Genomic DNA, 22,381 nt, shown 5'->3' on the forward strand with positions numbered 1-22,381 from the left:
AACAGGACCTTTAACAAGTATAATTTTGACAACCATGATTTGGTTGTATGAATCAGGCCAACTGACTGAGAGCAATTCACTATTGAGAAACATGGATAACACATGTACAGTACATAAACAGTATGGACATCTTTGTCCACAGGGGTCGCCAAAGTCATCATGAACAAAAAGTTCCTCAGCTTTGCCTTCACCAGTTTTCATTCAGACTTTGATTCTTCTCTTTCTTATATAGGTCATGGATTGTGGGATGGGAGTGCCTTGGCTGTTTTCCTTAATATTGACTTAATGTAAGGCACTTTGTGTTTCATCACACTTATACATAAGGGCTGTAAATAGAGTCAGATTATTGATACAGGGATACATTTTATTGCACTTTAAGCAAGCTTTTCGAGTCATATTTTCATACCTGTACAAATATAAAGTTAGCATATTTGAGTTTCAGCACTTATTTACGTTTTTAATCTATTCATTTATTGTTACTACCATTGCTGCTTCCCCTGCAGGTGCTTCAATATTTATTTCCCTTTTGGTTTCTTATCCTATTTTACTCTTAGATGGAATCCTTTTTTATTATTGGAACGTTTTTTTTTTATTCAGTGTTGGTTTTTACTATGTTGAATTATTAGAATTTCTGTTCTGTAATGTGATCAGTAAGTGTTGTTTTGATTCTCAATGAAAAAAAATCCATTCTAACACATTGACATGGCAATAAAGTATTATATGTCTCTAATTCTAAATAATCATGTATGGATTTATTTAGTTCATTTTTAATCATAAATATAATAGTATATACATATATCTACTCTTATTTTATGCTATAGCATATATATAAATATATTTAAAATATATATATATATATATATCACAGAGTTATACATATTTACAAATTTTCTTGCTTTCTTTTCTCAAAATAAGCACTTACTTCTGTACAGCTTCTTTTTTTATACTATACCAGGGGAAATATGTTATCATCCAGTAGAAGCAGAAGTGGTACTTGTATTATAATTATTTTACTCTCAAAATTTAAAATGGTTGTTTAGGTTGTTATAATAATAATAATAATAATAATAATAATAATAATAATAATAATAATAATAATAATAATAATAATAATAATAATAACGTATCCAGTCGTTCCACTTTTCTTGCTAAACTGCTTTAAAAAAAGTAGATTTCCTGTAACATAAGACTAGTTAAGTGCACTGCATGCAGAAAACTTCATTGGAAAATCCCATCTTTGCCTCTGCTGATAGCCTCATGTCTGAATACCATCCTGCAGCACAAATAGTTCAAACAGGGACACTCTATCCCTCAGTTACATAAGCCATCTCTAAATCTCACTATAAACATATTACTGGGGATTATGTGTCAAACTGTGAGCTATATCTTGGATATGCGCAAGTCTGCCTCCCAACTTCACAGTGAAACTTTTTACCCACATTGCACCACAGAAACTGTATCAGTGGGAAAAACTGTGGCCAATGTTTGCCCAAAATTAAAAAGACACGCTCTTTAAAGAACAGACTGCACCCTGCTATTGCCCCTTGCTGGGCCCAAAAAGTGACAGATACAAAAGAAAACTTAGCAAGCACTTTGGTCTTTTAATACCAATCAGACTGTCATACATCAGTCCAAAAACCGAAGCACTGTGGATACGAGAACTTTTGAACAATTTTAAAGCAGTCTTAACCTCTGGGAGCCAAAAGAAAGGTCAAAGGATCAGCAAAATTTTAAGACTCCTGAACTTTGAAGATATTGAGCCATCCATCTTGGAAACAACTGAACGATTTCTACCTGCTGACGGCACTTCCTGCTACGATACAGCAGTAAAAGTCATGGAGAGTAATTCTCTGGGGAACATGAACGTTTACAAGACTTTGGGGCAACTTGTTTATGGATCTGAGGCCTGTGTGGATTGAGACTGACCCGTGTGGATGATGCTGAAGAAGTGGTGGTGGTTCCTGTCGTGACGTTGGTGACCGGGCTGCCGGGGAAGGTGCTGTAGTCGGAGCCACCTGTGTAGTTTGACGCCTCGCTCATGGTGCTCATGGGACGTTCTTTCTTGTCACTGCTGCTGTCCTTCTCTGAGGAAGCCTTGGGAGCAGGCCTGCAGCAGGAGGAGATACAGAGAGAGTTCCCACACATTTAACCCCTTGACGATCAAAGTGCAAAACCAAGTGTGACAGAGGTAACAAATGTTAGCAGCCTGTGGTTGAAGCAGGAAATAACTGCATGAAAAAAGAAACATGCTCAGTGCCTGAAGCATCCATCAGATGTCACATCCATCATCAAAAATTAGGGTTTTGCAAATGTTCTAGCAAGGTCAAGAGCAGTCCTCCACTTTCCAACCACACATATTACTATTTCCTGAGCGCAGTTATCCACCTTTAGTGAAAACTCGTCAGATAAATTTACTGGAAAATACAGAGAAACGTCTTCTCAAGAGCGTAAGTATTGGTCTGAAGTTAGACTCACTGAGCTATAAAGGTTAAACATTCATGTATATATGGAAACTTTCAAATATTATCTAATAAATTCATACTGCTGCCAAAAAGAAGTCCTCTTTCTTATCCATAATTTAAATCCTGTACACATTTTATCGTTTCCTTGGAGCCAAACCAATCTGCCAGCTCAGGCTGTAATTATCTGCATAATGCATCAGCTCCTTCCTCAGCTCAGATCCATCCAGCTCAAATCAGGACAGGTCAATCAGAGTCCTTGCCTAGTTCGAAGGTTCAAATGCTCCTGAAGCAAAACGATGGTTTCCATCGGCTCTACATAATGTGCACTCCATATTGAAGCTGGGTGCAAGGAACTTAACATCATTGCATCTTGCACACAAATAGTACAAGGTGCTACTTTATGTAGAGAGTAGCCACCTCGCAAAACAAGCTAATGCTAAGTCACATGTTCATGTTGTGCTAGCTTGATGCATTCTTCCTGCCCTGGATGAAAACACTCTTAGAAATCTAAATTTGATGGAGCAAGTCAGGACTAAATTGTGTAGCATTTTGGACTTGTGATGCAAGGCTCAATTTAAAGGCAGGCCTAGAAAAATGTGCAAAGAAAAACTCGGTTTTGGAGAGTATAAAGGTTTGGCTTATTGCGTTCACACATGGTACCCACCCACAGATTCTTGTAATTTACCAGGACTTTTCAACATGCATGTGTGAATACCGTGCATTGAAGTATTTGAGCCCATTTGAGTATAAATTTAGGCAGCGCTTTGGTTTCAATTCAGATCATGACTTTTGTGTCCTCTTGTTTTTGGGCTTCTCCATTTTTTGACCTTGTTAACATGTCTAGAGGTGGTTTACGTTCAGAGGTGGTTGGGGTGGAAGGAGTGGTTTTACTTCCAAACCATCCCAGTGCACTCCAGAGTTTGTGCAAAAGAACGTGAGACTTTGTTAATGAAAGCTGAAATGGTTTTTCTTTCCCAACAGCGACCACCTTAAAGGAGATAATGCTGCAAAGTGTGATTGAAGGCGGTTGGGTGTGAATGTGCCCTTGGTTAAAATAAGTTCAATCAGTCAAAATAATTGGTAAATTCGTGCAGGTGGAAGCGATCCTGCACGCTGTATCTTAACTGATGCCAAGATGACGGAGGGGAGACGTAAATCCCTAAGACAGAATTCGTCTCCAAAACGAACAAACTAGCCAATTAGCCCAACCCTCCATCTCATCAAGCAGACCCTATCTTCTCCCTCTTAATGACACACCATCTCTGTTCCACTCATTAAAGAGAGGGAGGATGAGATTGAGAGGCAGCGTAGAGGGGTTTAAATGAGGGAGAGCAGAGAGGGAAGTGTTGGAGTCAGGAACTGGAGAGGAAGAGATAAAGAAAGTAAGAAAGTGAAGGAAGAGAGTCGGTGGCATGAATCACAGCTATTATTCTCCAGGTGTCACCGCTGATGTATGCCTCCACGTCCAACCAATTTAAATGGCCTGCCAACTTGGCCTGACAAATTGAACCAGCTCAAAGTTTTGCCCCTTAGTGGAGTAGAAGGACAATAGCTAATGTGAGGAAGAGAAAGTTCAAGGTTTCAGAGTTTGATTAAAACCACAGCAGGGAGACAGCTTTATCTCTGCTACCAAGGTCAGCAGAACAGAACAAGTCAGGTCAAAGGAACTCATTGTCCGACTTGTTATTGTTGTTGATGGCACACAAAACACAAAGCTTTTTATTACTCCAGCTCAGTGGAGTGCTGGGACTGCTGCCAGTCCCCAAGATGGTACTAAAGAGGGTCTTGGCTGGTGATGCGGTGCATCTTTGTAGAGGTCTTACTTTATGGTCTTGAAGTCATCCACTGAGACACATCCTCTGGGAACTAATATCAAATCTGCAGTTCTGAAGAAAAAACTGTTTCCAGGTGTTTTTTCCCTAATCCTCTTGTCTTTCCAACATCATCATGTTGGTTTCCATCTAAGTATGAATACCATATTAAAATCCAAACTCAAACCTGCTACATTTATAAAACCATCCTTTGCACAATCATAGTGGTATTATCTTTTTGTGCATTTCCCAAGGAGGTTATGTTTTTGGGAGAGTTTTTCTGTTTGTCTGCGAACAACATAACTCAAAAACTAATAAACAGATCTTGATTAAATTTTCAGGAAATGTTAAAAATGGGAAAAAGAAGAAGTAACTAAATTTTGGAGGTGATCCAGCTCACTGTCTGGATCCAGGATTTTTTAAAGGATTCTTTATCATTGAGAGATAGGGACGTTTTCACCATGTGTATATAACTCCACAATAAATGGTTGGATTGCTTTGCAAAACAATACAAGACAAGGTCACCATAATTTCTGAAACATGTAGACGTATGATCCAGATCCTGGCAATATTCTGGATACTAAGATCTGGAATATGAAATATGTACTGGGTCATCATAATTTTCAACACTGTCAGGTAATAAATTATGGTACAAACCTGCAACTAACACCAAATTGTAGCAGACAGTCTGCCGAAAGGGAGTATAACATTAAAGTAGGACTAAAGTGTTGCATAACAATCACAATATGCTTGGCAGATGTCTGCGCTCTCTGAGTGCTTTTCTAGTGCCCCCCCCCCCCCCCCCCCACCCCCCCCAAAAAAAAAAAATTCTTATATTCACAGCAAAATAAAAAACAAACATGTTTTCAGCTTTGTTGATGTTGACGCTCTGCTAAAAAACAATTAAAAACAGGTAAATATTAAAAAATAAATAAAACAAGCTTTACTTGATGCAGACTGGTCCCTGTATCCTCTCAGTCTTGAGCCAAGATGCTTTGGTTTATTTGAAACAAAACAGAATTTAAGTTAAAGCCCTCTTTTTGGGAGTATGAATGAAGTTGTTTGGTCAGGATAAGTTTTCTGACCAGACTGTCCGACAATTTGAGGTGCACAGCAACTACTGCTGTTGATAAACGACACATCTAGCATTTCACCTGTGATTACTCCACACTGTTTGTCAGATGAGCAGTAAAATACCAGGTGTTTAATGGACATCTGCATCCCTCCTCGAAGGCAGTAACTCTTCATAACACTGGATCACTGTATTCATTGTCCTGAGGGGGCTCAGTCTTAAATAAAATGAGGGTTTATCACCAATAATTTATTATGAAAGTACTGTAATTTCATCAAGGAAGGAGGGTAATAGCCTTGCCAACAATTTAAATGCCTTGCAGCACATCAGCAGCTCTTCTATATTCTACTTTGGCAGCTGTGATAATCAACCTTTCAGTATTTCAGCCCACTCAGCATGTTGTAGTTCCTTGAAGTCAAATGAAAAACCCCAAACTCTGCAAATTAAACGTCGGCTAATCTCACATATCAAATAGAAACATCAATTTAAACTTGTTATGTCAATGCGGAGAGAATATATGACTGTTAAAACTGGAAACGAGCTCCGGAGAGCAGATGCATTTAATGAGCGGGTTTTAAAAATCAATGGTGTGTTTTTTTAATGATCTAAATCTCTTTTATACAGGATATCAGAGCCTTCATGCTGCTTTCAGTCTGGTAAAAACATACAGGGGAGGGCAGCTTGTTGCATTTAACACAAAGCTCTTAAGAGCGGCTAGATTACTAATATCAGCTGAGGGAGCTGTGCTGGTGAATTAAAGTATTTTAAGTACAGTAAAAGGCTAAGTATCCCTCTTAGAGTACTTTGGAGACTTGTGCAGCCATTCTAATTTTGACTCAGTGTTCCCCAGAAACTAGAGCTGCTCTGTTGTTCTAATTGAAACACTCATTCCCCTTTGATTAGGGATTTCATGGGGAGCTAAAATTGGCTTTAACTAAATGCAAACAGCACAGGCTTGAAGTTCTCTTAACACACCTTTGGGTGGATTGTTCTTCTGATCAGCTGTAAAGGTGTGCAGGCTTCAAAAGAAACAAAAATACAACAAAGTCTGACCAACATTTTTATAGTTTTCCAATTTTCTCATGTTTTTATAATAATAATAATAATAATAATAATAATAATAATAATAATAATAATAATAATAATAAGAATAAGAATAAGAATAAGAATAAGAATAATATAACATTCTAATAATAATTATTTATTTATTTATTTATTTCATTGTTTTACTTTTTGGAGTTTAAATTTCAGCTTATGGGACAGTTGTCAGAGTTTAACACTTATTAGGTCTTACTTATCCAAAATAGCAAGGTGAATTAAAAAATGCACACCAGAAAAAGGTCAGGTCTTAAGAGGTTAAGGCTCTGCTAGCAAACAGTGTGGATGCATGCTTGCTTTTGTGCCTGTGCCAACTGGTGTGAAACAAGTGGAAAACAAAAATCCTTTCATATCCACCCAAAACAGAGAGATTATGTATGAGAGATTTACACTGACAATCTTTTGTTCCTCAAAAGTTTTAGTTCATTTTAGTTTTGTAAACTCATAATACTGTTTAAGTTTTTAAAAAAAATCTTTTTTTTATTACTTTTTCTTTATTGCTATTTTTTTTATTATTTATTTCATTAAAAATTAAAGTTTTTCCACCTCTAGTTTTCCTTATTTTGTTAGTTTGCGTTAACTATAATGACCTTAATTCTGACAGTCACAAGGACCAGAGTTAAAAGAGGACCAATGAGACTCAGCAAACCTAAAGAAGGGGGAAACTACTGTCCAGTCAAATGAAGCAAGATTCCTTGCAAGGAAAACACTTGTACATTGATCACTAACTTGTCCCACCTTTTATTCTAGTTTTGCCATCTAAAAACTGGACCTAGATTACTTGTGTTGTGTGAAGTATCCATGATCTAAATCATCTTAGATCCCTTTATAATGCGTTAAGGTCATTTCCTGTATTTCTAAGTATTATGTATTTCTAGTATTTCTAAAAAGCTGAAACCTCCTATATGATTCTCACTAGTCTTCTGGGACACCAGTCTACCTGACAACATCACTGACTTTGCCGGATAAGTTAAGAATTTGGAGCAAGACTCCCCTCATCATGAGATATTTTTCAGCTGAAATGGCAACCTTCTCATAAACCAGCCTCAGTTTGTGTGTGTGTGTGTGTGTGTGTGTGTGTGTGTGTGTGTGTGTGTGTATGTGTGTGTGTGTGTGTGTGTGTGTGTGTGTGTGTGTGTGTGTGTGTGTGTGTGTGTGTGTGTGTGTGTGTGTGTGCATTCGTGTGGGTTTGTGTGTACGTACAAGAGAAGGCATTTACCCATTAGAACACAGAGAGGTATTGTTGCCAGAGGCGGATGTTGTGAAATTGCTCCCATTCCGTGGCTCTGTCAGTGACACTGAATTGCCGGCCAATTGACTGTGAGTAAGAGAGAAGGCCTTCACTCGCCTCCAGTAACAAGAGCCCTACATCTAAAGTAGGGTGACTAACACACACACACATAACAAAATTCATCCACTGATCTTGCAGCCAATCTGTGTTTCCCTCTTTTTGCCGTTTCAGCTCTCTCCTCTGTCTCATCTCGTTCCTGTTTTCATCCTTCACTCTCACAGTGATCTGATCCTTTATTAACCTTTCCTCCATAAACTCTTCTATTTGTTCCTCGCTTCTCTGATCAAACCGGTTTGTGTTTGATCTCTGTTGCTCAGCTCTCGAGGCAGCATCAGAAATGAACAACTGAAATGAAACATCATTTTTTTGTTGTTGTTTTTTTCCTCTGATGCATTTGTTTGTGGTTTGGCTTCCCTGCTCTGTGAGTATGAATGTTTGTTTTCAACATGATAGATGTTGGATGTTGGATGGATATGATGGATGATGATTCAGTTCAGTGTGAAACATCGTTTGGATTTGCTCTGCACCATCTTACATGTAATTTCAGAGAAATAGAGATTCTCGTTTTGGAGGCATTACACTGAATCGCTGTGATCACAATAAAAAGCAGACAATGTTGATACGGATCTAGGTGGATCTGAGATGACCATATCATTGCCAAATAGGAAAAGGTGCTATGGAACCTAGGGTTGCCAGGTCTGTGTGAAAAAGAGACAGCCCAGTTGCTAATAAAAACTAGCCCAAAATCTATCAAAACCAACCCAATGCCACCAGTATTGGTGAAATAGAAAAATAACTCCTTGCTGAGGCAGCCACACACTGTACACTGTCATTAAGGTACACTTTTGTTGATGCTTTAAAGTAGGTTAATTCTGCTGGAAAACTGCAGCCCTGGCAACCTTGACAGAGTGTTCCTGTTGGTTTTTCTACTTGTCTGCTTTTTGTTTTTCCCAACTGCTGAGTGTTAATTTCAAGAAACTCTGACCTAAACCTGCTATATTCAGGACGTTTCACTGCTTTACTTTGTTCCAGTGTACTAATCAGCTGTTTGGGTCAGCCTGCTTCAAATGAAAAAAAAAATGCAACCAGATTAAGAAAAAAGTGTTCCTGAAAGCCACAATGACCTTCTGATTACCGCAGACACAGAGTTTACAAAGGATGAATGAGACTCAATGGATTGAGGGAAAAGGGGGAGAAACTTCTATGCTTTCTGGAGAGCAGGAGAGATCCAACCTGGGAGTACAAGGAGCGGAAAACTGTGAGCTTCTGAATCCAGAGAGCTCCTACTGTCAGAACTGGGACTTAGTAAAAACAGAACTTCTGTATTTTTACAAATCAGAGGATAGTGGTGAGCAGCTTCCCCTGTTGGGATTTTGACAAGTACCTCATAAAACCCCGCTTTGCAAAAAAAAATCATTTTAAATATATCAGAACAATATTTAATGTGGAGCTCTGATGCATAAATTCAACGTAGGAAAGATTAAGCGGGGGCAGAAGTTGTGACCGGAAACTACCTTAAAACACCCAGCGACTTTCAAAATAAAACAAACCGTGCCAAAACCAGTTTGTATTTAGCTTGACTACGACGACGAAAGGACATAATGAGCAGAGCCAGACCAGGAGTCAACAGGTTTGAGGTTTCACAGCCCAACATGACTGAAGAGAGACTTATCAATCAAGTGGGAAGCTCGGGAACTTCTCGGTCTGTGACTCCAGCTGTCTGTCAGTCATACAGGTTGTTGGACTGAACACGCAGCTGGTGTGAGTTGACAAACAGCGCAACGGAGTCCCACTGCAGCTGATCTGGTGTGTTTCAGGTGAGACACAATAAGTTTGGTTTCATTACACACTGGATTCCTGGACGTTCATTTCTCATAAGCTAGACTAAAAATGTGGATATTGTGAGGTGTAATGAAGCTAGGCTGTCATTGTAATTGATATCAAACATTTTGCATCTAATAGATGTCACTGTTCCCTGTGTTTTAGGCTTCAAAGCTCAAATTTTTCCACATTACGTATCTGGGGTGTCTTCCTTTATTTGATAGGGAAGCCTGAGAGGAACAGGAGGCTCAAGGAGAGGAAGGTAGCATCTGTACATGTGGCGCCTACTTCAAGAATAGAGCAAAACCTGAGCCTAGAAGAGCTTTTCATCTTTTTCGGCACAATGTGGTGGTCAGGGTTGGATGTCTTGCTGGAAAGGACACCATCACAAACTCAGAAAGTGGTGTTGATTTGGTTAAAGTTCATCTGAGTTGACCCTCTCTTTGATGCAAACTGACACTCAGGCTGAATCATGTTTTTTTCCTTTTTTTAGTTATGAGAATCACTAAAGGTACATTTCTCGGGATCTACATTTTTTCTTTAATGTTTCTGGATTCATTCAGTGAGTCACGGTTCAACAGGAGACAGTTCAAAGCTTTGGCAGGAAGCAAGCACCGTCCTCTGCTCATAAACCCTGTTATCAGTGAGGAAAATGTGTCTGCATAGTCACTGTCGCTGCCTGACATCTGATTCCATTTCTTCATTTCAGAGGTAATAAAACCAAACGCTGAAGGAAGAAGGGATTTAATTTGATCAGAAGGCAACAAAAAAAGGTTATTTCTATTAAATCCGGCACAGAGTTATTACTCAGAGAGCAAACTTTAACTTTCCCTGCTGTATGCTGCAGACACAATGCATCAATCATCCTGAATATCATTTCTACATTAGTGCAGCTCAGCGGCTCATCAGACAACTCACGCAGAGAGTGAAATAAAGTTAGTGTTAGCAAGAGGCAGAAACAAGACGGAGAAGAAACAGAGTCATCACACAGAGGAACAAAGCGGTGAATTAAAGATGAAGGCAGCTGAAGACGTTGCTGGAAGAGGCGTCCTGACATGTTAGATCAGTGTGTTACTCTGTAAGAGCAAAGTAAGGCTTCAACAATTAGATTTGTCTTGCGTTAAAGGAGCAGTTTCACTTGTTTGCTGTCTAACGGCGACACAGGAGAGAACTGAAATGATCTCTGTGTATCTGGTACATGCTCCTTGACTCGAGTTGTGGCTGATATCTGATTGGTGCACTGCACATTTGTCTGCATCTGAAGCTAAGAGCATCACTTCATATATTCTAACAACTCTGCTCAATGCTTTAAAATGGCGAGCATAAAAGCATGACACAGCACTTAATGAATGCAGTCAAGATATTTCTTGCATAATGAGAGGCAGAGCTTAAGATATTAATGGGAATTTTGCACAGAACCCAGTTTTCAGAGAGTGAGGTAGCAGTTTGTTGAAAAGATACGCAGAGCTTACGAGGTCTGATCTCATCGTCTGTGAAGCTGGCCTTTCAAGCTTTGAGTTTTTATGTGCAGGCATTAGCGATCATGTTGGAATAAATTGTGCAGCAAATGGATGAACTTTTACAAAAGGGCAGCAGACTTACAAAATAAGCCGTGCAGAGACATATTTTACATCTAATATATTTGGGCCTGCAACCGTCTGGTTATATTAAGGCACAGAAACTGCTTGGTGAGGTTTATTAAAAGTTTGTTTTTAGGTTTGAGTAAATGATGAACGATAAAAACATCAATTTCCTAACATTTGATTACATAAAGCACCATGTTAAAGAAGCTGTGCCTCTTGCCTCTTTGCCTTTCTTGTCCTGAATGTGTTACACTTAAAGAGGGGGTACCTTGTTTTTATATATATATATATATATTTCAAAAATGTGTCTCTCTGATGCCCCTGTACTAGCTTTAGATGATATACAGTCCAAAAAAATATCTCTTTTTTTCGCTAGTGTTGTAGAAAACACATCTTAAAACCTCTGTTTGAAAAGCTTTGCGTTACCTGCTGTCCCTTTAAGGCTCCATATTCCACGGAACCCCCTCTCTCTGATTGGCCAGCCCTCGGGAAGCCTGTCAGGGGCATAGCTTTGAGCAGACCTTGGGTATTTGAGGCCTGTCTGTGTAACGCATTATGAACCAGGCAAATGATCCCAATGGGATGACCCTTTTCTTTTAGCAAGTCCTCTGAAGGTGCTAACTTTTTATGGTCGTATGCAGGGATTTCTACGACATAAGAACAGGAAATGATTTAAGAATTTGCTTGTTTAGTTTGGACATCCAGCATTGTTTCTTTATTGCCATGTTTCAAAACTTGAGAAAGCATAATACCCACCTTTAAAAAATATATATATTATCAGTAGAATCCAACTAACAACCTCTTCTGACACTGGCCCCTGCAGTTGTGGTTTAAAATGTGAGAACAACTTGAGCTTTTCATTCACAGCTCATAAAAAGGCACTGGTGTGAATTTCAGACCCTCTTATAATGGGCCTAAAACTTCCTACATCAGCTTTAATATTTCATGTGTTTGTATGTGCTACAGTTTTGCTGCTTTAGAGACATTTTGGACATTTGAGTTTGATTAGATCTGGCTGTGGAAATATGCGAAACCTAATCACTGCATACATTACATATCTTAAATCAGCCACTTTCTCAAGTCAAAACAGCAAACAAGTGAACTTCCTCACATAAAGGTTCTGCATACAGCTACTTCAGGTTTTAGTTGCTGGCAAAAGCAGTCTTTAGTATGAAAGCTTGAAAGCTGAAGCAGCTCTTCCAGAGGTGTGAGGGGGACTTTACCTGTCCAGAGCCTCTGCAGGCTTGTCAGGGTGGACAAGCTTTCCACAACTCAAGCTAGAAACAAAACAAAGGAGGGAGAGAGAATGACAAAAATAATAAGAACTCAAATTAAAGTCAGTCATGCATCATGAAATAAATAATGAGAAAAAAACACAACATCAAGGATAAAAAAAGTGGACATGAAAAAAGTGAAGCACTTTGTGTTCGACGGGAACATCACCCAGTTACTCTCACAAGTATTTTCCTCCATGTTTTAGAGGTCTAACATAACCATGAGGAAACAGGAAGCTTTTGTGGTCAAACCCCAAACTCTTTGTTCTCCTAAACACCAATCTAGCAGTGTCTCGCTCCAGGCGATCTGATTATTAATTCAAAGTCAGGCAATTTTTCCATCAGCTCTCGCGACATGGCTTTGATCGGCCAATCAGCCCTACACCCCTCATACAGAGAGGGACACCCATCAACTCCACATTACCGTCTGTTTCTCTGTGTCCCTCTTTCTTTCTGATTCCTTCTTGTGAGTCTGTCTGCTAACACTCCCTGCCACTGTCCTATCTTTCTGTTGTTTGAACAATCAGACATCTGAGTGGAATCTGTTAATAATTAATGCCCGAGACAGATGGAGGACGAAGGAAAAGATAGAAGAAGGCAAAGTGTCAGAAACGGTCAAAGCTGAGCCAGATAAGCCTGACTTTTCTTTTTAAACTCCTCCGTCTTAACTTGTTAGGAGGGAGGGTGCAGCCGGCTTTAACAAAACACAGGGGAGATGAACAGAAGGAGAAATTAGTGAGCTGAAAATATCACAAAACATAAAAAGGGGAGAGCAGATAGTGATTAATAAAAGCAAGAGCTACAGAGAGGAACATTACTCTGATGTGATAAGAGGAGGGAAACTTCCCTCAGGAGAGCAAAAGAAACTTTCTTAATGTGGGTTTTAGAAATGTCTTGATCTGAACTTCTGCTCTGTGAGTGAGGCGGGGATAGGTGGAGATCTATCACGGCTGACAGTCGGAGGCAGAGCGGGAGAACATTAACGGTAAGGGGAATAAAAGGGTCAAGAAGAAAAGGAGGGAAATTATAACTGATTTGCATCACAAGCACATTAATATGATGTCCAGGTTATAACCTGGTAATAACACGTAAGTACCATAATGACACTTAATTCCTCTTTGTCACAGGGTACAGTGAGGCTGAAATGTTTGCACCAGGGAAAAGCAGCAAGATGACAAAAAAGTGGCTATAGCTATATTTTGGTAACATTGGTAACAACTTATTTCACAACAGCACTTAATCAGAACTGAGGATCAAGCTATCTGAGAAGCATTTTAGGCAACACATTCATCTTCCAACTGTAACTGATAGTTAAAAGGTTTAGGTTTGCGAAGGTTAAAGATGGGTCAAAACTTTAAAGAGGGGGTATGTGCAATTTTTTAAGCTTTAAACCGTTTCTCTGGTATCCCTGTACTAATTTTACGTGATTTACGGCTTTAAAAAATTCCCACCTTTCTCACAGTGTTGTTTTAGAAAACCCTTATTTCGGCTGCTTTTTTCAAGCTGCTGTCTCTTTAAACTCCCCCACTCTATGAACCCCCTTTTCTGTGATTGGCCAGCCTTCTGGGGGCCTTGAGGAGGTCTTTTGAGTTTGAGGCCCACCCCCCCAACATGTCGCAAACCAACAAGAAGATCGTTTTGTAATGACCTCAGTATTGTGGCAAGATCCAATAAAGATCTCGTAAAAATCTTGTGGTATTTTTAGAACACACACTTTTTCACCAGTTTCTAGGATGTTCTGAATCATTTTTGTTTTACACTGGACTCATTTTCTGGTCCTCTAGAAACAATTTGCTGCTTTGTTTTTCTATCCAGTACCACCACCCCACGAGGACTGTGTCAGCGTTTTGACTTCTGCTGCTTTAAATTGGAGAAACCCAAGAGTTTGTTATTGTGATGCATAAGGTTTGAGCTTTAAAATGAGATGCAGAGGGCAATGATAATGTTTTTGACGATTTGAGGATGAGAACAGGCTTGAATTACCAACATCATGAGTAATCAGTTCTGGGGTACAAAGGGGAATGTCTTGACCTTCCTCTACTTCCAAATGGGCTCACATTTATGTTTACTGCATTCAGATCACGGTGCATTACGTTTTATTGGTATAGGGAAAGCTAACTCTATTTCACAGAGGCTTGACGCATCGACCCTTCAACTCAGATCTGAAAATTAGCATCCTATACAACATCCATAGCCCCGTCAGTGTGAAGGAGGATCAGCTCTGTTGAGTCTCACTGAAGCTTCTGCTCAAAGAAGCTGGCGGGGATTACTGAAAATCATTTAATGCAGAGCACATGTGGCTGAGGTCCAGGTGGCTGGCCAAATCATTTGAGTAAAAGTTGCCATTGATTTCCACTGTGAGAAGTCGAGGTCAGATAAAGAGATGCTGAGGAGTGAGCAAGAAGTATTCCCTTGCTGGACTAGCTGGAAATAAGGGTTTTATTTTCTGGATAAAAGATGTTTGTACTGTCAGGAAAGTCAACAATTGGAAGCAATGAAAAGATCTCCAAAGGCAGATCTGCAACTCAACCTTTTTAACTACCTTTGACATATTTGCGGCAAATTTTAAAGAGGGGGTATTATACTTTCTCATATTTTAAACAAGGTTAAAAAGTAACAATGCTGGATGTCCATACTGAGAGTGCAAAAAATTCAAACCACAACATATTCATATTTTTTTTTTTAGAAAACCCTAAATCTGTCTGTAAACAAGTTAAAATGGTTAATTCTAAAAATAGCACAAGATCTCGACAAAACTTGATGAAATGATGAGGTTATGGGATTTCCTAATTGGTAATGACACGTTAAGAGAGGTGGGCCTCAAACACAAAGTTCTGCCCACAGCTCTGCTTTGACACCCTCCTAGAGGGCCAGCCAATCAAAGGGAAGGGGGTTTGTGGAGCAGCAGAGCCTTACAGAGGCAGCAGCTGAAACAAAGCGTTTCAGACAGAGGCTAAAACAACAGTGTAAAGAAAGCAGGGATACTTTTGCACTATAAATCACTTTGGCTTTTACAGGCGTTCGGATCGTATGAAGCAAAAAAAAAAAATAAAGATCTCTTCTTTAAAAAGATGCAACGTACATTAAAAAAGGGGATTTGGATAAAGAGGACTGCAGCATTGGCCAGCCAGGTCTGGTCAGGCTTTGCAGTTTGTTGTGTTTGTAACCAACTCCAAAAATGGAATCCTGAAAATTAAACACTCAGAAATTCAAACTGAGTTTGCCAATGTCCATTTAATGTCTGTTGTTCTGCATGGTGCTAAGTGATAGAAATAATTCAGGGCCTGTTTTTGTTAATCCTCCAGAGCGCTAATAGTCCCCGTATTTAAACACGCCTCACAAACCTCGAAAGGAGAACATCCTCGATCATAAAAGTGTGAGTGTTCCCCGTGCAGTCACATACAGGAGCTTCTGAGACCGTACCACAGCGAGGCAGGTTTTAGCAGCTCCTTGATGGTTCTTTGAATCACCTCTGTGTTGTTCAGGGAAAATCTAAAGAGCTCTCTCAGACTGAGAACACTCGGAGCCTGGAGGGGAGGCTTACAGCTTCTGCTCATTCATTTTCATATTCATTTAAAAGTTTTAGAGGAAGAGAGATGAAGTGAAGAGACTGGAGGGCTCATGCGGCACTAAGACGCCTTTTTAATACATACATTTATTACAGCTAGCTTCTGCTGTGTGTTCCCAGTGCAGAGGAGGTACAGCTGACACCTACCTGTTCCTGAATCCAAGCCTTCAGACAGAGCACCAAACTGTGTGGTATCTCTGCAATCAAGTCAAAACTGCAGGTGTTATGATTTTCTTAGGCTAAGTTTGGCCAACAGTAGATGAGAAAATGCTGCTTTCTTATTTATTTAAATGGCTCCAGATTACTGGTGCTACAAGGTACCACAGCAGAGAGCTCCACTTAGTAAACACCTATTGTTGCACATTCTGTGGATCCATGTGGAGTTTTTTTTTTTTTTCCAATCAGCAACTTTTAAACTTCAATAAAAGTAAACACTGTAATCTAGGAACATAGTGTTGCAAATAATGCAACATTGTGGTCTCATAGATAACATAAACCACTTCATTTTACATAGTTTTCATGTTAAGTTTTTACATTGTATGGGATAAATATGCCTTAAAGAGGGGGTACAGTGTTATTTTTAGGCTTTATTGTCCCCCTAGTACCTCGAAGTAGCTTTACATGATTTGCAGCTCAAAGAAATCCTGACTTTTCTCAAACTGTTGTTTTAGATAATCCTTATTTCAGCCATATTGTTTAAGCTGCTGTGTCTTTAAGACTCCTCACCCCACAAACCCCCTTTCCTCTGATTGGCCAGCCCTCTTTGGGCCTGTCAGGGGCAGACTTTGGTGTTTCGGGGCTGACTCTCTAACATGTCAAAAACCAGTGAGGAAATACTTTTGCAATGACCTCATCATTTCAGCAAGTCTCAAGAAAAACTTGTGCTACTTTTTAAAAGGGACCATTTTGAGACATTTAGAGGCAGATTCAGGAATTTCTACAGCATACGAGTAAATCGCAGTTTGACAATTTGCACACATTAAATTTTATTGAATTCCAGCATTGATATTTTAAGTCCATTGTTAAATTTGGGAAGGCAAAATACCCCCTCTTTAAATTCAACTTACATCTGAATTGGCCCCACTACTTCTGTTTCAAGGCCTGATCCAGAGAGCAGCGAGACTTAATGAATTTTTTGAAAATCTTAAACTTCTTGTTGGGCATTTATTAATGAGCCATTTAAAATTTAACACCTCTAACCTTTGAATATGAGACCTATTAAGACATTTCAAGGATCTATGTGAACCCTGAGATTTGCTTATACTGTGGCCATTTTTGTGCATGTAGCCCAAAAAAAATGCTACATAGTTAAGAATTATTAAAAGAACCCCATAAATAGTTTATCTATTCTTTTATGGGGGCAATTGTATCAGCTGTTATAAACCCAGGACTTTACAGCTTTAAGGAAAGTTTGCTTAAAAGTTATTTGAACTTAACTCTAAAACACAGCAGTCATTTCATTTCCTAACATCATCTTCACACCAGTCAGAGCAGAAAAAGGTGAAACTCTCATTAACAGCTTCACTGCAGTTAAGGAGCCGAGACTTTCTCACCTAATCTCCGCTCAACAAGTTTAAAAATACAAACCATGCACACTTCATTTACGCAATACACACACATGCACACACACTTCCACACATGCAGACACAGCCCTAACAGGAGCCGTGTGACAGAGGAGATAATTGGGGTGGGAGATATATGATGTGTGTGGATGTGAAGGAAAGGGTGTGTGTGAAAGAGAAGATGCTGCCACAAAGTGAGCAGCACTGAACTTGTTAGCAGTAAAAAAGAGTGTGTACAACTCTGAGTGTGTGTGAGCGTATGTGTGTGTGTGTGTTTTAGGGTCGGTATCTCGGCCTCACAGCTCGGAGACGAGGAGGATTGAAATACCGTCCTGACGACTCTTTTGGAGGTGGAGCGTGTAATTGCTGCAGTTTGTTTGTCTGTTTCAGAAGCTCGGGTCCTAAATTTCATTTCAGCGCCGTCACCCTGACTTTTTGTTGTTTTCCACGTTCTCTCCAGTGAGGGGAGAGTAGTTTCTTTGTGAGAAATGTGTGTTTGGACTGCAGAAAGGATCCTATTTAGGAGTTGATGGGTAGGGAGAAGTCGGCAGTCAGTCACTCAGGCTGCAGAAATGTGAGGAAAAGAAAAACATTCATAGAAACGTCGAGTTTTGGACTGTGAGTCTGTAGCACAGGGGTCATAAACAAACCAAACAGAGATGCATTGACACAGACAGAGCAGGCAAAGAGAGATGGATTAAGAGGAGGACAAAGGATGATAGACCAAATGGATAAAGGAGGATGTGCAGACAAAGAGCCGCACAGTAACAGTGTCATCAGTGTCGATGTTTAAGGATTAAGTGATCCTCAGTGACACAGACACACAATCAGGCTCAAACATTTAACAGCAATAAGATCTGGAGGATTTACTGTCTGACAGCTGAACGCTGCATCTGTATGACAGAGTCAGACAGTCGAGCTGGTCTGCAGCTAAATCCATAATCTCTATATAAAGATTCAAGATGGACATTTTAAATCAACCTCTCTTTTATGCGGACTTATGGTATTGACCAATGAGAAATCAGCAAGATTTGGTGACTGCAAGAAAACAGGTGGCAGGACAGGGCTGACAAAGCTTAACTTTTGACTAATCTGAATCATTATAGAATCGAAAATACTTTATGTATCCCTGAGGGGAAATTCAGGAGTCACAGCATAAATCAAGAAAACAAAAGTAAGAAAGTGTATAGAAAGGGCAAAAAGGTCCATAAGAAAATAGATGATGACAGCTTGTCCATCATTCTCCAGTTAGCCAGCCTCCACCTCCACAGGGTCCAGGACTGAGCTTCTTCAGCAATCTGTTCAGTCTCTGTCTCCTCTAGATCCTGTCTGCTCAGAGCAGGTGAAGCTCTTCCAATGTGGCGTTGGTCTCCAGTTAGCTCCATTAATCATGTCTGTGAATAGCATGATGCTACTCTGCCCTCTGGTATTCCCTCTGTTGCTGGGTTAGCACGGCTAGCTCGTCCATCTTATTGAAGATAGATCTTACGTTCCCAATAACGATGGATGGAAGGACAGGTCCATGTCATCACTTTTTAGCTCACACCTGAGAACTAGCACGTCGTCCTCACCTACTTTTTCCTCATCTTGTGGAAAGACATCAGGCCTTACACCAGTTAGCATTGACATGCTACAGGCTGATAGCAGCTGATTTTACATGTAAACAATGCGGCCATGGTTACATGTAGGATCTCCAGACAAACACAGGAGCAAAAATAGTAAAAATATCCCTGAAGACAAAACCAGTTTGGTGTCCACTGTGAAACTGACATTGATCACAAACAGCCACTACTTCTACAGGGAATAGAGTGAACAAAAGGATGTTGGTGTGTTTATGTCAGACACATCTAGAGGAGTGAACTTTGCTTGGTGTGTGATCTGAATATTCAGTCTCTCCTTCATTTGCTCATAGAAGAAGAAAGACGCTTATCACTAGCAACAGCCGAGAGGCCTTTGTTTCATGAGTTTCTTTAAAAACTGCTGACAGCTTAATGCCATGACTATCTGCAGGAGCCCTTCCATTTAACATGACTAAAAAGGCTTTTCAAAGCCAGGCTGCTGGATGATCAGGCTGTTTTTTCTGATTCATCGCTACTGACAATCAGGAAAAAAAATCTGTCATCAGGTCTAAGTCAGTTTGGTTCAGATATTCTGGTAACGTGGGTGTTCAACGGATCAAATCTTAAACCTCCCACGAGGCTCATCTGAGCCGCCCTGGTGTTATCAAACATGTTTGATATCTCAGATTCAAAGTCTGGACGATAGCGTCCGTGCTTCACAACCTGCATCACTAATGGCAAAAACTGCCGAGGGAGGTGAATAAGGAGACAAAGCCTCAGCAGCCCTGAGTCTAACTTTTAAAAACCATAAAGATCAGCTTAACATCACCGCCCTGCATGAAGGCTGCTAAAGTTGGAGGGTGAACCACCTGAGGTAAGGGAAAGCTGGAATTTCTAAGTATTTAATTAACTTTATGAAACTATTTCACTCTAAGAAATGTCTATAGGGTAAAGAGGGTTTTCAAACCTTCTACAATACTAAGAATGGAAGAAAAAAATGCTTCATATCTTAAAACCACATTAGAGCATTTCAATGCAGGAATTTATAATTAAAGTGTTTTCCACTGACCCAAACAGAGCCAGTAGCTGGGCGGTAGACCTGTGCACAGCAGCACCCCAGATCAGACCCTTTAAAAAAATTACTACAATTAAACTACAGGTAAAACATCCACAACCCTTTGCTTTCTATTCAACTGCAGCCTTTAGATGCTCTAACACCAATGCCAGACTCAGAGGAGGAGCTCAGTTTGTTCTGCGCTTATTTTGTGCTCTGAAAACCAGACAGGATCTGGAGTGTCATGTGGCGTGCAGACGCTGATAAACACCCGGCCGTTTTACTCTCCGTGTGGGCGTAGAAGCTGCTGGAGAGATGAACACTGATGCTGTGTGGACGTCCTCACAGCTGCATCGACTCTGAACTCACACGACTCAGATGATTTCATTTTAAAGGGACAGTGAATGAACAAGCAGAGCTTTAAAGTGGCTCACAGTTGATGTAGTGATTTCTCGACAGCACAAATTGAAAAATGCTACATGAGAAGCTATCATGCAAAAGAAGCTGCATTGTTTCAAGAATTATACAACACTTCTATCATCTTTGCAGAAAACTAAAGTGTAAGTTCCTCCTTTTTGCAGTTGGGTGATGATTACATGTCTCCTAAAACTGCACCTCTGCAGTTACATTCCCAGAGGACCAGGACCTTTTTGAGGAGCAACAGATCAAGTATCAGTCTTACTTAATTGCATACAGGAGTTTAAGGGGCGGGGCTTACCTAACTAGCCATTTTTGATTGATTCAGTACTACAGACTGTACTTCAGATACTGTTGACAAAAATTTACCCTCAGGTGAGCCAGGGTGTGTGGTTTTTTGCATTGCTTTGACATTTTTCACACATGAAGCAGGAAACAAGTCTGTGATATCTTAAGCACAGATAAAATACAGCAGAAAGTGGGGGCATTTGCTGATAAAGTTCCTTCAAAAGTCTTCTCCAAATAAAAGAAGCAGGAAATACTGCAGAGTGAAGCTTTTAAATCAGTCCCAGCCCAATCTGAATCTCCTCCATCCTTATGTTCCTGCACTGTCACGCTGACTATGCAGCACTTAATTTCTTGGAGGCCTGTCGTAGCCTTTCAAATAACTTTTTTCGGTACTTTGCAGCAGGTTCCAGGAACTTTCAGTGCGCACACTTGGTGGAAATGCTGTGACGGCTGCATAAAAACAGTTGAGGTTCTTGATAGAATTCATTTCCATAAGCACAAAGATAAATTGGTTGAGATTGTTGGAGGTGTAAAAGCTGTGATGAGTGCTAAAAAATGAGGTGAGTCAGAGCCTTGTTATGTAGATAAGAAACTGCGCTAAAATTTGAATAAAAAGCTTCTTTTTCATCTTTTTATTATTACAATGCAAGAATAGCTCAATAGCTGGTGGTAGGAAAAAGACCGCCAACAGGTTCTGAAAAAAGAGGACTTTGAGAGATATTTCAGCGTATATGAAGTTGGGCTGTAAATGTGTTAGCTGAAATGGATCCCAGGCAACTCGTCGTCATTCTTATTATAAGAAACTGGACAAAAATGTTTTCTCTTACATCAGTTGTTTTCGTTTTTCTTGTTTTGCTGCTGTTAACTGTTTGGTGTTAGTGCAGAAAAAGCATTAACTCAACATTTGTTCACTTTCACTTCATTGTGTATATGAGTGTTTATGTTTGAAATGACAGAAATAAATTGAACTAAAAAATAAATAAATACATAAATAAATAAATAAATAAATAAATAAATAAATAAATAAATAAATAAATAAATAAATAAATAAATTTTAAAAAAGGGAGAATAGGTTACGGTGAGCGTAGTAAGATGTTTTTTAACCAGAAATATTATGAAATACTTGCTTAGGTTTGAGTTTTTGCAGAGCCTGGAAGCAAAACATTGACGGACTGTTTGTAGAAGACATTAAAAATTACAAATAAGGAAAAACAAAAATGGAGATGTAGACCTTGGAGTCATTGAATCCTGTCATATCCATAACTCCATGTAAAAAAAAAACCCACAATAATTCAAATTGTACATAATATGTTTGAAGATGTGCAGTAAACTGTTTTTTTATATCATTATCCACAGTACAATGCTGTGTTTAAGTCTCATCTAAATAAGCTGACATTGTTTAAGGGAATGAGGAGAATAAGAAAAATGTGTATGATATAGTTCTGATTGTATGGATTATGACTGGAGGAAAAAATGTGAGACAATTCAGCACATGTGCCAATCAACTAAAAATAAAATACC

The 22,381-nt window shown here is 39.5% G+C and overlaps 1 protein-coding gene across 7 annotated transcripts in view; it reads right to left on the bottom strand.

Moving 5' to 3' along the window:
- The window catches only part of LOC141810783 (pleckstrin homology domain-containing family A member 5-like), a 252,612-nt gene that overhangs the window by 67,682 nt on the left and 162,549 nt on the right, over positions 1-22,381 (bottom strand). For 4 of the 7 annotated variants that reach the window (XM_074698598.1, XM_074698596.1, XM_074698592.1 and 1 more), the window contains 2 exons: positions 12,362-12,415; positions 1,927-2,107 (listed from right to left, as the gene is read on the bottom strand). In XM_074698598.1, coding sequence (XP_074554699.1) covers positions 1,927-2,107; positions 12,362-12,415 — 235 coding nt within the window. The remainder of the gene's footprint in view (positions 1-1,926; positions 2,108-12,361; positions 12,416-22,381) is intronic. The other 3 variants (XM_074698593.1, XM_074698599.1, XM_074698597.1) reach the window with 1 other exon arrangement.

Source organism: Halichoeres trimaculatus, unplaced genomic scaffold (genome assembly GCF_033239565.1).
Source record: "Halichoeres trimaculatus isolate MK-OKI-2021-1 unplaced genomic scaffold, fHalTri1.1 fHalTri1_scaffold_21, whole genome shotgun sequence".
Classification (NCBI taxonomy): Eukaryota; Metazoa; Chordata; class Actinopteri; order Labriformes; family Labridae; genus Halichoeres; species Halichoeres trimaculatus.